Raw genomic sequence first — 16,997 nt, 5'->3', positions numbered from 1 at the left:
ACTTTGCAAATTTAGCATCCATTCCTCGTCAGCCACAGTCTGTCCCAAAAAATGAAAACGCACTAACACTAGCACTACTAAACGTTAGGTCTTTGGCGGGGAAAATCATTTTTAATCAATGATTTTATTATCAACCACAATCTTGATTTTATGTTTTTAACTGAAACCTGGTTGGACCATAATAACAGTGCTGCTGTTCTCATTGAGTCAGCCCCCCCTAACTTCAGTTTTATGAGTGAGAATAGAGTGAATAAGAAAGGAGGTGGAGTCGCCATTTTGTTTACTGTCTCATTCCAATGTACGCAAATATCTTAGGGAAATTTTGCTTCTTTTGAATATGTGGCTCTTCAGCTAAGATCCTCCCCTCAAGCTCTACTTCTAAATATCTACAGGCCACCGAAATACTGTGCAACCTTCTTTGACGACTTTACTGAACTGTTGTCTATAATCTGTATTAACTTTGACCGTGTAATTATTGCTGGTGATTTCAACATTCATGTTGACAACCCCCAGGACCGAGGGACCAAAGAACTGTGTTGTGTTTTTGAGAGCTATGGACTGACTCAGCATGTGACACAGCCCACGCACAATAAGGGGCACACTCTTGACTTGATTATCTCCAAGGGTCTGAACATTTCCAAGGTTGTGGTGACTGATGTTGCTCTCTCTGATCATTCCTGTGTTTTCTTTAACGGCACTATCTCTGTGTCCAAAAGTGCTCAAACAAAATTAATCAGAAAACGGTATATCACTGAAAACACCATTGAATCATTCGTTCAGCTTTTCTTGTCTACACCCACTCTCACTGGGGCCTCAGTCAACGAGCTTGTAGATAATTTCAACGTTAAAATTACGAATGTTATTGATGCTATTGCTCCCACTAAGGTCAAAACTGTCTCTGGTAAGGAAAGATCTCCATGGAGAAATTTTATAGTTGTGAGAACAGAAAAAAGAGAGTGTCAAAAAGCTGAACGCAGTTGGCGAAAATCTAATCTCCAGGTCCATTATAACACTTATAAAGAGAGACTTCGCATTTATAATATGGAACTAAGGAATGCAAGGCGGTCCTTTTTCTCTGACATTATTGCCAGAAACAATAAATAATTCACGTGCTTTGTTTGCTACTGTTGATAGATTAACAAACCCTCCAGTGCCAATAGCATCTGAACTGTTGTCTACCAAGGCTTGCAATGACTTTGCCTCCTTCTTCACAGACAAAATTCAGAAAATTAGACAAACAGTCAGTGCTTCCATATCAAGTACAGGATATGTGTTGTCACAGTGGGCACGCAAAACAAATTCCAACATGACACAATTTCATACAATCAACCTTAAAAACCTGGAGGACATAATACAACATCTGAAAACCTCCTCCTGTTGCCTTGATATTCTACCAACGGGTGTTTTCAAAAATGTTTCGAATTGTTTGGCTTCTGATCTTCTACAGATTGTAAACACATCTCTGCTCTCAGGTATCTTCCCACAGGCCCTGAAAACGGCAGTCATCAAGCCACTCCTAAAAAAGAACAATCTAGACATGACACTAATGAGCAACTATAGGCCAATATCAAACCTTCCATTTTTAAGTAAAATCATAGAAAAAGTGGTTTTTCAACAACTCAACCTTTTCTTATCACTAAACAACAGTTTTGATGCCTTCCAGTCAGGTTTTCGACCACACCACAGCACTGAGACAGCTCTTGTTAAAGTCTTTAATGACATCCACTTAAACACAGATAGTGGCAAAATTTCAGTGCTGCATTTGATACGGTAAACCATGACATATTGCTTAACCGATTGGAAAACTGGGTTGGTCTTTCTGGCTCAGTACTAAAGTGGTTTGAATCCTATTTAAAGAATAGGGACTACTTTGTGTCTATAGGTAATTATACATCTGAGCATACAAATATGACGTGCGGAGTTCCCCAAGGCTCAGTTCTGGGGCCTCTTCTGTTCAACATCTACATGCTTCCACTCTCTCAGATTATGGAAAACAACAAAATAAGTTACCATAGTTATGCGGATGACACAAAAATTTACATAACTTTATCGCCAGGGAACTATAGCCCAATACAACAATTAAATATGTGCATTGAACAGATTAATGATTGGATGTGCCAGAACTTTCTTAAATTAAATGAAGAAAAAACAGAGGTGGTTGTTTTTGGAGCAAAAGAGGAACGATTGAAAGTCAGCGCTCAGCTTCAAACGACAATGTTAAAAACAACAGACAAAGCAAGAAATCTTGGTGTAGTCATGGACTCAGACCTAAATTTTAAAAGCCTCATTAACATAATTAAAAAATCAGCCTATTATCACCTTAAAAATATATCAAGGGTTAAAGGGCTTATGTCTCAGCAGGATCTGGAAAAACTTGTCCATGCTTTTATCTTCAGTAGACTTGACTACTGTAACGGTTTCTTTACAGGTCTCCCTAAAAAATCAATCAGACAGCTGCAGTTGATTCAAAACGCTGCTGCTCGAGTCCTCACTAAAACCAAGAAAGTGGATCACATCACTCCAGTACTGAAGTCTCTACACTGGCTTCCAGTGCCTCAAAGAATTGATTTCAAAATACTTTTACTGGTTTATAAATCACTAAACGGTTTAGGGCCAAAATACATTTCTGATCTGTTACTACATTATGACCCACCCAGACCTCTCAGGTCGTCTGGGACAGGTCTACTTGTTGTCCCCAGAGTCAGAACTAAACAGGGGGAAGCAGCGTTCAGTTTTTATGCTCCACATATCTGGAACAAACTCCCAGAAACCTGTAGGTCCGCTGCAACTCTCAGTTCTTTTAAATCTAAGCTAAAGACCTATCTTTTTGATGTTGCTTTTCTTTAAATAATCTATTTTATTAACTTTAATTTCTTATACTGCACTGTAACTTTTATTATTATACTGCACTATCAATTTTATTCTTGTCTTTTAATGTTTTTAAGTTGTTTATTATTGTTTTTTAATTGTTTTCTAACTGCTCTTTAATGTTTTATGTAAAGCACTTTGAATTGCCCTGTTGCTGAAATGTGCTATATAAATAAAGCTGCCTTGCCTTGCCTTGCCTTGCCTTACAATTTAAAAATAAGGAGTTTGGGTGTTGTGGGAAAGTTGACTGTGATTTTTGCATTAATGCCCATTAATTGACTGTGATGGCTGGGAATTGAATCCATGTCAACTGCTTGGAAGGCAACTATTACCTGTAAATGCAAATGCACTGGTTGGAAATCAAACTTGGGCAAAATGCTTGCACTGGTATTTCATCAATCATAGTGGAAAAGTAGCAAATATTTTGCCTTTCTGCTTACTTCTTGACAAATAAAGCACACAAGAGCAAGAAATTTACTGCGATGGCTGGGAATCGAACTCATGTCAACTGCTTGGAAGGCAGCTATAACCTTCTAAATTAGTTTAAAAACTGCAGTGCACTGGCTGTGTCTGCAGACCCTAGTAGAGGCCGCTTGATTGGTTGATATGCTCCCTTATTTGTACCGTAACAGAGATCTAATGTTTTATCAAACCAGGTTGGGCAAGTAACTTAATAATAAAAGTTATTTAAGGAATTTTCCAGGAACACATGATTACAATTTAAATATAAGGAGTTTGCGTGTTGACTGTGATTTTTGCATTAATCCCCATTAATGCAAGAAGGTTTGGACAACCCACTGTGCTATACAAATTTGCTCAAATGTTCAGATCCTTCTCAATTGCTGAATAAAGCAGGACATTGGTACAGCACACATACTTGTTACTTCCTTGCCTTGCATTTCTTCTGTCAGTGTATCTTTTACAGCTCTTTTACAGACTATACCATAACACCTCCTGGAGATGCCGGGGATTGAACCCGGGGCCTCATACATGCAAAGCACGCGCTCTACCACTGAGCTACATCCCCTGAAGGTTTTCAGATTATTTTGACTTTTTTCTGAGATCCCTGAATAAAAGTAAGTAAGTAAGTAAGTAAAATTTATTTATAAAGCGCTTTTCACAGATAAAATCACAAAGTGCTGTACAATAGAAGAGGTAAAACAAACAATGTAGAATGTGTATACATATGTGAAATTAAAGTGACACTAGTGAAAACCCATCAACCAAAAGCTTTCCTAAATAAACATGTTTTCAGATCCTTTTTAAAAGAGACAACAGAGTCTGCCAGACGCATGGACAGGGGCAGGGCGTTCCATAGTCTGGGAGCAACAAACTCCTCGGGTCTTATAACGAGTCTTAGGGACTACAAGCAGGTTCTGGCCAGCGGACCGAAGAGTCCGGCCAGAGGAATACTGCTTCAAAAGGTCCAGGATGTACTGTGGGGCCTGACCGTTTAAGGCTCTGAAAGTCAGCACTAAAATCTTAAAATCAATCCTGAATTTTACAGGGAGCCAATGGAGAGCCGACAAGACTGGAGTGATATGAGACCTTCGAGGAGCACCTGTTAAAAGCCTAGCAGCAGAATTTTGAACAATTTGCAGTTTGTTCAGGGTAGACTTATTCAGACAAGTAAAAACAGAGTTGCAGTAGTCAAAAGAAGAAACCTGGGTAAAACATGTCTTGTCAATGTTGTATATGGCCTTAAAACCTGTAAATGCAACTGCACTGGTTGGAAAGCAAACCAGGGCAAAATGCTTGCACTGCTATGTTATCAATCATAGTGGAAAAGTAGCAAATTTTTTGCCTTTCTGCTTACTTCTTGACAAATAAAGCACACAACAGCAAGAAATCGACTGTGATGGTTGGGAATCAAATCCAGGTCAACTACTTGGAAGGCAGCTATGCTCACCACTATACCACCATCGCAAGATGTAAAACAAATACTGCTTGGAAGGCAGCTATTACCTGTAAATGCTGTACTGGTTGGAAATCAAACCTGGGCAAAATGCTTGCACTGCTTGCTTCTTGACAAATGAAGCACACAACAGCAAGAAATTGACTGCGATGGCTGGCAATCGAACGCATGTCACCTGCTTGGAAGGCAGCTATAACCTACAATTTAAAAATAAGGAGTTTGGGTGTTGTGGGAAAGTTGACTGTGATTTTTGCATTAATGCCCATTAATTGACTGTGATGGCTGGGAATCAAACCCATGTCAACTGCTTGGAAGGCAGCTATTACCTGTAAATGCAAATGCACTGGTTGGAAATCAAACTTGGGCAAAATGCTTGCACTGGTATGTCATCAACCATAGTGGAAAAGTAGCAAATATTTTGCATTATTGTTGCCCTTGTCCTGTAGGTAATGCATGTATATTGTAGCCTAAATTTTGAGGCAACCTCAGTGATTTGACCGCGATCAACTGGCTAGTTAAACGTATGGTATACTAGCCGCATCCAATGTGGGGCGCGCCATCGTGAATTCAAAATGACATAATATCCTGCCGTCATGCCCGCATTCAAATCAAAGCATTGACGGCAATGCTGCTGTCAGTTCTGCCGTAGTTTACTTTTTTCTTCTAGTCCGTATAAAGAGCAATGACGGTAGCCTTTGCTCATTAGCGCCACCGCTGTTCAGGGGAAGACTGCAACTAGTGTTGCGAGTTGTTACGGCGATTTCATAACGTCACGTATGCTCGCACCAGCTGGGCTGCGGTCACTGTCCTCCAGACAGTGACGGACGACGTCTTTTTCTTTCTCTCTTTTCCACCAGGTAGCTCGTGAGCCTGCTCCTGGTGTGAAGCACCTGTCCGCGACAGAGTCCGCAACAGAGTCTGATAACTTTAGACAACATAGGGAAGGAAACTGGAGTGGGATGGTATTCGGGAGTCGTTCTGGCCCTGTAGGCAGATGGCCATACACCTAGAGCCAGGTTCTCCCTGAGGTTTGCTGTTTGCTAAAAAAAATGATGTAATGATATTGTGGTTTAGACCTAGGCTACTCTATCTAGTTTAATCAGTTGTCCTGGGATTAGAGCTGTAAAAATTCAAAATGTTGCTGTACATTTAATTGTCCTTAAAATAATTTCCATATACAATATAATTGTCTCTTTCAAATTTAAAGAATATTCATTTTTGTATTACTTTTTCAAACAAATTAAAGTTTTGAATGAATCGTAGCTGCAAGACAATATGATACAAGATTCAAGTTACAAACATAAGAAGATAGTGACTCTGACTGAGTTTTTTTTTTAACTATATCCTCCCACCCACCACCAAAAAGCATGTTAACTATTTGAACTACTAACTCTCCTTTCCTTCAGACATGATACCTGACAGTATTGGGTTCAAAGTCACCTGAGTCTTGTATGCTCTCAAAACAGCAAACGAGATCCTCTCTGTCCTCAAAAACAGTATTGATGGCACGGCTATGAAAGTTCCATGTGACGTTGCTGGATCTTGGCAGTCTATGGGCAACCACTTTATCCAGAAAACATGTCCGCTTGGGTGAAAAAAAAAAAAAGCTGGCAAATCCACCAATGTTAGAAAAAAGAATTCTCACCTTGGATGTGTGAGAGGTGGCCTGTTGCATTATCAGGTTGAGCTGATGTGCGTAGGAGTGGATGTAGTGGGCATTTGGGTACACAGCTTGTATTTTCCTCTGAACACCTGAAGTGGCACCCCTCATCATGCTGGCCCCATCATATGCCTGGCAGATGAGCTTACTTTTCTGGTCCTCAGGAAGAATAGTAGCAAGACGCTCTTTTAGAGCAGTAGTAATGGACTCAGCTGTAGCTGACTGCAGAGGGATGAACTCAAAAAATCTTTCATGCACATTGTTTTTGTCGTCTCCAAAAATTTGTCACACAGTCTATTATCCTGGACAGTACGTGTTGATTTTTTGTTACCTCTTCGTTGTGCCTTCTATTGCCAATCCTGTATCCTTCATCTAGTTGTTCAGCAATGCTAACTCTGCCAAACTCATGCTATTATCAAGATGTCTGTGACTACTTTCATGACATTTGCATTTTTCAGAGAGATGTTTCTTCTGACTCTTACCCCCGTTGTTGTTCACAAAACCTCAGTGCTGACACTTTGATATAAAAGACAGGGAAAGCAAAAAAAGGCATTGCTAACATCACATCCAGCCAGCCAACTCCGTTTGTAGCCTTGGTCACTGGCCTAAGCCTGCTGCTGGATTTGTAAATGGGGTTGGTCCGCTCCAAAATCTTTTATCCTTTTTTTGTCTTCCAGCGAACATCTGGTTAAAGTTTTTTTTTTTTTAGGGCTGTCAGCATTAACGCGTTAATCGCGATGCGATTAAGGGCCAAGCATAACGTGTACATTTTTTTTAATCGCATGCCGGCATTTACTTATTAATTTATTTTACACTTCACTTGGCTTCGAGTCGTTCCTAACAGGCTACTATTTTGACCCATCAAATCGTAACACATTACTGCTGCAGGCATGATGGAGAAAGACAGCAGCAACACAATTCTGAATGGCGATTTTTATTTTCCAAAACTCCCGGACGGCTCAGTAGACAAGTCGAAAGCCATATGCACATTGTCTACTGAATTAGAATGAATTATGAAAGCTCATTGTGGGACTGGCTCTAGTGGCTGTAATTCTGCACCCAGGCTGAATTTCGGGAAAGAGACTTCAGATACAGTATTAGGACCACTGAGGCCTATATAAAAGCATCCAAAGAATACCATGTCATGGGACCTTTAATATGTACTTAAAAACTGTTCTAAAAAGCAAAATAATAGAATTTCAATCATGTGATAAAACATGCAATTAATCGCGATTAACCATAGAAATTCAGCGATAAATTGCGATTAAGAAAAAATTAATCGTTTGACATCCCTAGTTTTTTTGTAAATCAATGATATAATTTGGTTTAACTGCTGCCATTTTCTCTACAAATGTGATCTGGGTCACTGTGTGATTTCTCAGCCTGCAAGGTTTTGGCAGAGTGACGGTATCACCTGTGCGAGTAGCGTAAAGTTGAATGACAGCTGTCAAGAACCAATCAGATTGGATAAACTAACATGTATCCAATTCTGATTTGGAGGAGAATCTTTGAGAAACCAATTAGAGACCAGCTTCAGGTCACATGCTGGCTGAAAGTTGAAGTACTTACATAGACACCCATTTGTCCGGCGTCCCTGCCCATGAAACCGCAAATATTGAAACATAGAACATAGTTAACCGATTAAAATAAGTTTTTATTAAATGCTGAGGCTCTTACTACCAGCCAGTTTATCGTGTGATTAAACTATTTTAATTTTTTATTTCATTTTTATATCATTTTTATTTCTGGAATTTTTATGGTGGCGGCGCCCTATATTGACAAGCTGCCACTGCATAGAACATTACTGTCATAGAACATTTATCTACATCAATAAAAACTTTTTAAAATTTAAAAAAGCATTAACCATTTACAGAAACTCAGAGTGTCTAATTTCTCTGGCTTGGGTCAGCTACAGCCTAGGATGTTTAGAGTTGCTATGGCAACAAGTGACAGCTGCCACTAGCATAGCTTTAGCTTAACGGTCTTAACAATAATCACTTACGTAATTAGAATTTGACACATCTAAACAAAATCAACAATTACCATCAATTCTTGTAACCCTTAGGAAATTAGCAAATGTTAGAAAACAAGTTGAGGTTTACAGATTAGCAAAATAAGAGCAAATCCCAAGGATACTAAGGTAGCATAACTTTAAGATTAACGGCCATTTCCGCTACAGCGTTGTCATTTACATTAATGTAACTACTTTTAATAATGCACAATTGTAGATTAAACACAATAGACTGACTAACTACATTACTAAAACATGTGTAAAGGTGCTTCAGTGGATTGTACACATTCGAAAGTTGACATGACTTGCAACTGCGGGCGGGACGTCCTCCGTTCTGTGACGCTATAGCGTGCATGCGGGTATTAAACACGTTTGATGGATCAAAACAAAATTGTGACCCATCTCATTAAAAAATTACTCTAATGCTTTAATTGGGTTAAACAAAAAAACGTGAATATGTAAAAAAAAACATAGCTAGATTATTATTTAATAATTGTTGCAGGGCTGCCTGATATAACTTCTGTTGTGATTTGACTTTCTACATAAAATGAAATTGAACTAAAAAACAAACATATTAAATTGTTTGGAGGCAAACCAAAAAAACTAAAAAGTCCACACACACACACACACACACACACACACACACACACACACACACACACACACACACACTGCATCATAAGTCAACTATGATCTTTTGTTGTATGTTCATCTTCAACACCTCATGCAAACAGGATACAGTTTCCCATTCCTGATTGGACAACACTTATGGTGATGAAATAGATGTTGAGTTTAAAGGTTCTGCACAGTTGTACAGGTAACCAAGAACACCCATCAGGACTGACGCACGGACATGGTCTTGCTGGTTTAACACGTATGATATAAAAACATATTTTATGTTTTTTTTAATGCAATGTTTTGCATATTGCTAATAATATGAATTGTATTCAATTGTAGGAACCCTAAAACATGGATCCAGAAGTCACTTTCAACAGGACTAGCATTGTGACTGCCATACATCCCTGCTATGAAATAGATAACTTTAATTTCATACTAACAAAGACCCCTTCCATTGTATGTGTATTATTATATTTTTTCCTAATGTTATTGTCTGTTATCACAATATTTGGAAATCTTCTTGTTATAATCTCTGTATTTTATTTCCAACAGCTCCACACTCCTACTAACTACCTTATTCTCTCTCTGGCTGTGGCTGACTTGCTTGTTGGGATCATAGTCTTTCCTTTCAGCATGGCATTCTCACTCAGCTCATGTTTGTATCATGAGGGTTTATTTTGCAAAGTACGAGGCAGTTTTGATATAACACTGAGCACAACTTCTATTCTGCACCTAAGTTGTATTGCTATTGACAGATATTATGCAGTGTGTCAGCCTCTGACCTATAGAACTAAAATAAACCATTGTGTTGTTGTGAACATGATTGTGGTTAGCTGGGGGAGTTCTGCTCTAATTGCAATAAGCATCACAATTGCTGGATTAAACAATGATAAATGTGGGGAAAGGTGTTTGATTGATGTTCTCATAGCAAACAATATTGGATATTTTTTCTCATATTATCTCCCAGTGATCATATTGCTCTGTATCTACCTAAAGATTTTCCTTGCTGCACAGAAACAGGCACGCAGCATCCCGAACACAACCTGTCAGAGCAAAAAGTCTGGAGCAACAGTCAGGAAGAATGAGAGAAAGGCTACCAAAACTCTAGCTATCGTTTTAGGAGTCTTTCTTTTATGTTGGACTCCTTTATTTCTTTGTATCACTGTTTTGCCTTTCAGTAATGACTCAGTGCCAGTTCCTGTGATTGAAACACTTAACTGGCTTGCACTGTCAAACTCCATGCTCAATCCCTTTATTTATGCTTTCTTTTATAGCTGGTTCAGATCAGCTTTTAGAATGATCATTTCTGGGAAAATATTGAATGGTGATTATACTAATTCAAAACTGTCTTGACTTGAATAAATGACTGAACTAGCCTATGATAATAAATGAGGTAGCACAATGAAGATAATTGTCTTTACACTCTGTCATATAACATCACTAATCTATAGGCCTACATTCTACTTAAAAATGCATATGTATGCAAACATGTATACTTACACAATCATTGTGTTTCAAATAAATCTTCCAACAAATAATGAGAAACCAGTTTACTTCGGGAAAATAAGATTGATTAATTTAATTTTTAACCTGTGCCTGTTTGTTCATGTTGGGTTGTGATTTTTCCATTGTGTTTCCATGATGTTGACTTTATAGATGCTGGTATCAACTCAATTGTAGTAAGTTGAGGTATTGAGGTAACATAAACAAACATATCTTCAACACCAATCCTTGAATCTTGTCAGTGGCACTAATGGTTGTGTAATGTACAAAATGTCGCTCACTAAAGTTAGCTCACTCTTGTATCTCTGATAACTTAATATCCAGATCAGAGGTGTATAGTCCAGGTGCCAGAAAGTAAAAATCCTGCCATGTTTTTGGATCTGCCTCTACATCTAGAACAGGTGTTTTCATTAACACCGCTGAACGGCACACGGGGCAACATTATAGCTACTAGCTAGCCAGGTAGAATAACAGTCAGTTAAACTGGGAGAATTTTCGGTAGCTACTGCACATACAAGAACAGAGTCGAAAGGTAGAGGATAAAGACCGAAAATACAGCAGAACGTGTGCCCAAGGGACTACAATCTGCCGTTCCGAAGTTTTTTGTATTAAATAATCCATTTAACCACTCTTGTTGCCGGTTATGCTAATGGTATGCGGGCCAGGCGCGCTAATCGCTGATCGTTGAGAAAGATGGGTTCAGAGCAATGATTAAAACACTAGAGGTAAGTGTTTTAATTAAGATGTCTTGCCTCGCAGAAACTAGCCAACGTTATTCAAACAACATCGAAGATGTGGCCAAAGTAGTGTTTATACAACTATCTTACAACTATTTTGTGTTGGAAAGGAAGCAATGTTAAAGTTGTTGGCATGTGTATTTATTTGATATATCTTTATTTTACTACTATGCACTTTGCACAATAAAACTACTTTAAATTCTGTAACTGTTTCATGCATTCCCCTTCATTAGGGTGACCAGACGTCCCAGACAGTCCCGATTTGACCGGGACATTCCCGATTTTGAGTTGTGTGTCCCGAGTCCTGACAAAAGCCTGTCGGGATGCTAAAATGTCCCAGTTTACACCAACCACTATGAAATTGTCCCAGTTGTCAGTGATTACATAGCCGACGTGGTCTTATTATAGCCCGATCATTAACTAAACCCATATAGAAAGATTAATAAAGCATCCAGCATATGATTTTAACAATGTGTGTGCGTGTGTGTGTGTTTATGTGTGTGTGTGTGTGTCAGTCAATCGTAGCGGTCGGTTTCTGCATAATCTGTGCAGCCAGCGTTACAATGTATATTTGTAAACATTGTTGCAATGCCTCTTCTTATCCGTCTCGTTTTAACCATAGACAGATAAGAATATACTTTAGCAACAATAAAATATACAGGGACAAGAGTGAAACTAGAAGATCGCATATGGGAGATAATAAAAGACAAAAAAATGAATACAGTTGTACAGGTTTTAAAATCCCCAGAGAACAGGAATGTTTTAAAGAGCCCCTATTATACTCCTTCTGAGCGTCATATTTGTACTCTTGGGGTCTACTAGAATAAGTTTACATGCTATGATGTTCAAAACCATATATTCCTCATACTGCCCATTGCTACAGCGCCTTCACCTGAAACACTGTAGCTGTGTTCAAAACCGTTCCCTATTACGGAAATAGTGCACTATATAGTTTGTTTGCCATTTTGTAGTGGTGTTTGAATTCTCCGACTGTAAGGTGCTGGCCAATCTCAGGTATTCTGAGAGTTCTTTTTCCAGGAATGAGGAGCATGAAAACAAAAAGCTGCTTCTCCATGTTTTGTTCTTTTAAAAGGGAACTGCAAGCAGCCCACATGAAGACCTAAAAGGTCTGGTAGGTTTATGTCTTTGAAGGAGATGTGTGATGTATATTGGTCGTAGCCTATTGAGTGCTTGATAAACGAGCAGCAGATTCTTAAACTCAATTCTCTTGTTCACTGGAACATGTGATCAAATCTTCTAGTCCTGGTTAAAACTCCAACAGCGGCGTTCTGAATCAACACACACCGAATGCTGACTTCGAGATTTTCACAGCAGCAGGGTGACAAAGGCCATGGTGGCCGTAGGGTGTACAATTATTTCCGGGGCATCACGGCCAGCAATTCCTGCCCTGGGGTCAAGGCCTATCATCCTGCCACATTAAAATATAGTATATTTTACAGTATTGGCTATACACAATGTACAATTTAAAGGGGTGATAGAATGATTATATAGGGTATTTTACACTGTTCCTTAAGGTCTCCTAATGGGGTATGTAACATTGGTTGGGCTGAAAATTGCCGGAATGCTATTTCATTAGGCCCTTAACTACCATGTGAATATGGCTCTATTTGGAACAAGAGCTTTTCTTCCAAATATGGTATGCTCATGAATATTCAGAATGAGCTACGCGCTGATTGGTTTGAGCAAACTACATAGAAACACATGGGAGACTCGACAGCAGGTCTCACTGCAAAGTTATACATTGTTTGTCGGTCTATTACGTTATTAAATTCACTTCTGAGACTTTTTTAAGCGAGAAATCAACTATATAAAGCTCAAATTTTTGCTCAAAAAATTGATGGCTTATTGCAAATTTGGTAAGACTGTGTGTCGGAGTTCAGCTGCCGGTGCTGCCTGTGTTGCTGCCTCATTGCCCGGCCTGCCTTCCTCCACAGACCCCGGCCTGCAGCTCCCCTCTTCCTGCTAGCTAAATGGCCCGTGTGTGAGAGTGACAGCGCGATCAGCGAGCTTGTTACACCAGCATATACAACATCTCCCTAAATGTCTTATAAAGCTAACAACGGTGTCCGATTTCAAGTTAATGACTTTTTGTGAACAGTGGGGGTTTCGTTAGCTATGACTGTCCCTTATGTAGCTATGTGTAGCTAGCTACAAATCACGGATAGTTAGCTTCATTTTCAGCGTAATTTGTTTATATTTACAGTTTGAATTTCGTCACGCCACTTATACAACATCTCCCTAACGGTGTCCGATTTCCAGTTAATGAATTTTTGTGAACAGTGGGGGTTTCGTTAGCTATGACTGTCCCTTCAATCCTAGCTATGTGTAGCTAGCTACAAATCACAGATAGTTAGCTTCATTTTCAGCATAATTTGTTTATATTTATAGTTTGAATTTCGTCACGCCACTTATACAACATCTCCCAAAATGTCTTATAAAGCTAACAACGGTGTCCGATTTCAAGTTAATGAATTTTTGTGAAAGGTGGGGGTTTCGTTAGCTATGACTGTCCCTTCAATCCTAGCTATGTGTAGCTAGCTACAAATCACGGATAGTTAGCTTCATTTTCCGTAAAATTTGTGTATATTTACAGTTTGAATTTCGTCACGCCACTTATACATCTCCCTAAAGGTCTTATAAAGCTAACAACGGTGTCCGATTTCAAGTTAATGAATATTTGTGAATTTCAGAGGAATTCTAAGAGGAGCTAGCTCTCATTGATAGAGCTATATCCAGCCGCAGGCTCTATCAATGAGACTCAGGGACAATCGTTTGTTTAAATAACTCAACACATTATAATTACACACATTAAAAGATTAACTGGAACCTGTGGTAACAGATTGCTGGCGTAACAAGCTTGCTGACCGTGCTCTCACTCACACACACCGGGCATTTAGCTAGCAGGAAGAGGGGAGCTGCAGGCCCTGCAGCTCTGTCAGAGCACCGGCGTTTAGTAGTCCATTATCCAAAAACCACTGACTTTGCGCGGGTATGAAGTGCTGTGGGCTGCCAGTCTTGACGGAGCTCCAAGTATCTCAGAGCAGGTCGGGGTGTGTGAAGGAAGGCAGGTCGGGCGGCGAGGCAGCAACCCAGGCAGCACCGGCAGCTGAATTCTGACACACAGTTGGACAAAATTTGCAATTAGCCATCCATTTTCGTAAAACGGCCCATATTTGAGCTTTACATAGTTGATTTCTTGCATAAAAAAGTTTCAGAAGTGAATTTTGTAATGGAATAGCAGAGATCTGCGCGACCTAGATTCGGAAGACTACCTGATCTCAGGTCAGTTTTGTAGCCTATATAAATGTTGGGGCGTGACCATTCTCTTAATACACCCATGGGCTGACAAAGGTTCCGGTTTTTGGGAGGTTGACGTCAACTTCCAGCTTTGTTGGGATTCGCCCGTTTTCAGCGGCAGTTTCAAAATATGAGATTTTCATAGTAAAGGGGTGTCAACGGGACTTTGAGCTTCTATGTATGTCCTATTTACCCACCGAACTGTCGTTATTCAACTATGACAGGGTAAAATCGGTTTTGCATTCTATCACCCCTTTAAACTCAAATAATGAATACAATTATTGTTTTGCCTATCTGTGATAAAGTAATATTGTATATTTTATTTATAAGTAAGATGCTATATAGGCACTGTTGCGGAGTAACCTTTTTGCCAGATGACCCCCCTCCCCCACTGTCAACTGGTCAGTAAAGGATAATGGTGCCTCAAGGCTGTTAATTAAATTGTTAATTTGACTTTTTTTTCATGGTAAGTGCTCAGTCGCATAATATGCAAATAGAAGCATTATAAGCCATATAGACTGAATCATTGATTTTGCACTAAAAAAACGAATCATTGATTTTGCACTAAAAAAACTTCAGACTTGATATTCAGTGAATAAACAGAATGTATTCCCTGGACTTTAAGAAGGGATAACTCAGAGTTCTTGTTTGCTTCTTGTTCCTCATTAGATTGGACTCTATGGGTGTATTATGTCAATTAATCACATCATTAAGTGGCCATACATATGTTTTGCTCTGTTAGTCTTGTTGTTGCTTAAAAACAATAAGGTCCCAGGTTGTAGAGGTGAGATGATGCAGGCAGGAAGAGAGAGGGAGAAAGAGAGAGAGAGAGTGTGTGTGTGTGTGTGTGTGTGTGTGTGTGTGTGTGGTCCAGGGACCAGCAACCACATCATACATTCACACCTCTAATTGAAGGTTGTTTCATCACTTCATCCAACATCCTGAGTGTCTTCAGTTTAGACTTTTGTTGGTTCAAACTGTTTTGGTTAGTTCATTACAAAACAAGACTTAAAGGGTAACTTTGGTATTTTTCAACCTGGAATTATTTTCCAATGTTTTGTGTCTAAATATCTAATGGGAATACCAATTTTTTTAATTTGCGCACCTTTAATTTAAGTCCACCAAAAGTGCTAGTTTTGCCACTCATATGGTTATAAGTGTCTGGTTATCAACTAGTTCAATCAACCCAGGATTTCCCAATCCAGCGACACACGCATTTACATAAAAGAGACAGTGTTTGCACAGTATGACCAATCGCAAACATCTACCAGAGCGGCATATTTTACACACCTAACCTGCTCCCGAGCAGGTTAGGTGTTCAACATAAGTTACTAAGGCAATTTAACCTGGTAACAAGTGATCCACTGTCGTGATACACAAAACCTTGCGTTGAACCTGAAGTTACCTTGTTAACACCAAATCTTGCTTCAAAGTACAGGCCTCTGGGATCTAACTCAGGACCTTCTTGTTGTGAGGCCAATTCTACCCACTGAGCCAACGTGCTGCCTGATGACTGAAAATGAAGTAAAAAGGGTTATTACTATCTTTATTGTCTTTACTCAGGAGAACTTTGCTGTATCTTTTTATATTTTGTTTAAAATCTCCAAAATGTATTCAATGCATTCTGCTATCACTATAGCCTAGAAATCTAGACACACCCTAGCAGCAGCAATTGTAATTTCCAGCCAGGGTCAGTCTAGCAACTCTCCGTTGGCTTGCGAGCTGGAAAAAACAAATTCTGGTAAGGCCAATCACATCGTGTATAGAGTCGGTGGGCAGGCTTAGAATTCCCTGCTACTTCCCTGCTACTTGAAAACAAAGAAGATGGCTGCTGCTGCTGCTGGTGAACAGCGGTCTTTCGAATCGGCTTTAGCCGCGACTCTGGAAGACTTGGACTTAAGCACTGAAGTCATTCTTAAAAAAGGAAGATGTGTTTGGAGTTTTGCCGACCAGATATGGCAAACGTTTAATCTATCAACTAGCATTGCTCTGGTTGGCTATGAGTGCAGAGGGAATTTGAAAGACAACCGTTTATCCCGCCCCTCGGATTGAGCCCTGCCAATGGTGAGTTCCCAATGGTGAGTTGGGTCTGGTTTGTCAGGCTACTATCACTAGCCAACACAATCTAACTCCAATCGTGTAAAATGCGGAGACTTGGTCAGGTGCCATTGGCGTTGTTATTGACGCTAAAAGTCTCCTTTAGAGTCATATATAAACGTGCGTTATGTAAATGTGCTGGGTTGTGACTATTGCCGTCACTTTTGACGCAGTTAGGTTTAGGAAAAGATCGTCATGGACTTATAAAAGGTACGTTTACGTGACACGGGACAAGAACGGGACAGTTGGGTTTAGGAAAAGAAGAACACC

At 39.5% G+C, this 16,997-nt stretch overlaps 1 protein-coding gene and 1 non-coding gene across 2 annotated transcripts; one reads left to right on the top strand and one right to left on the bottom strand.

The window, feature by feature from the left end:
• Nucleotides 1-3,823: 3,823 nt before the first annotated feature.
• trnaa-ugc (transfer RNA alanine (anticodon UGC)) lies at nucleotides 3,824-3,895 on the bottom strand. The gene has a single exon. It is a non-coding gene; the product is annotated as a tRNA-Ala (tRNA).
• Nucleotides 3,896-9,555: 5,660 nt separating this feature from the next.
• LOC114573621 (trace amine-associated receptor 1-like) lies at nucleotides 9,556-10,425 on the top strand. The gene has a single exon (XM_028605900.1). The coding sequence runs from the start codon at nucleotides 9,556-9,558 to the stop codon at nucleotides 10,423-10,425; it is 870 nt and encodes a 289-aa protein (XP_028461701.1).
• The last annotated feature ends 6,572 nt before the right edge of the window (nucleotides 10,426-16,997 follow it).

Source organism: Perca flavescens, chromosome 18 (assembly GCF_004354835.1).
Source record: "Perca flavescens isolate YP-PL-M2 chromosome 18, PFLA_1.0, whole genome shotgun sequence".
NCBI lineage: Eukaryota > Metazoa > Chordata > Actinopteri > Perciformes > Percidae > Perca > Perca flavescens.
The sequence above is the reverse complement of the archived record's forward strand: the minus strand, read 5'-3'. Positions and strand labels throughout refer to the sequence as shown.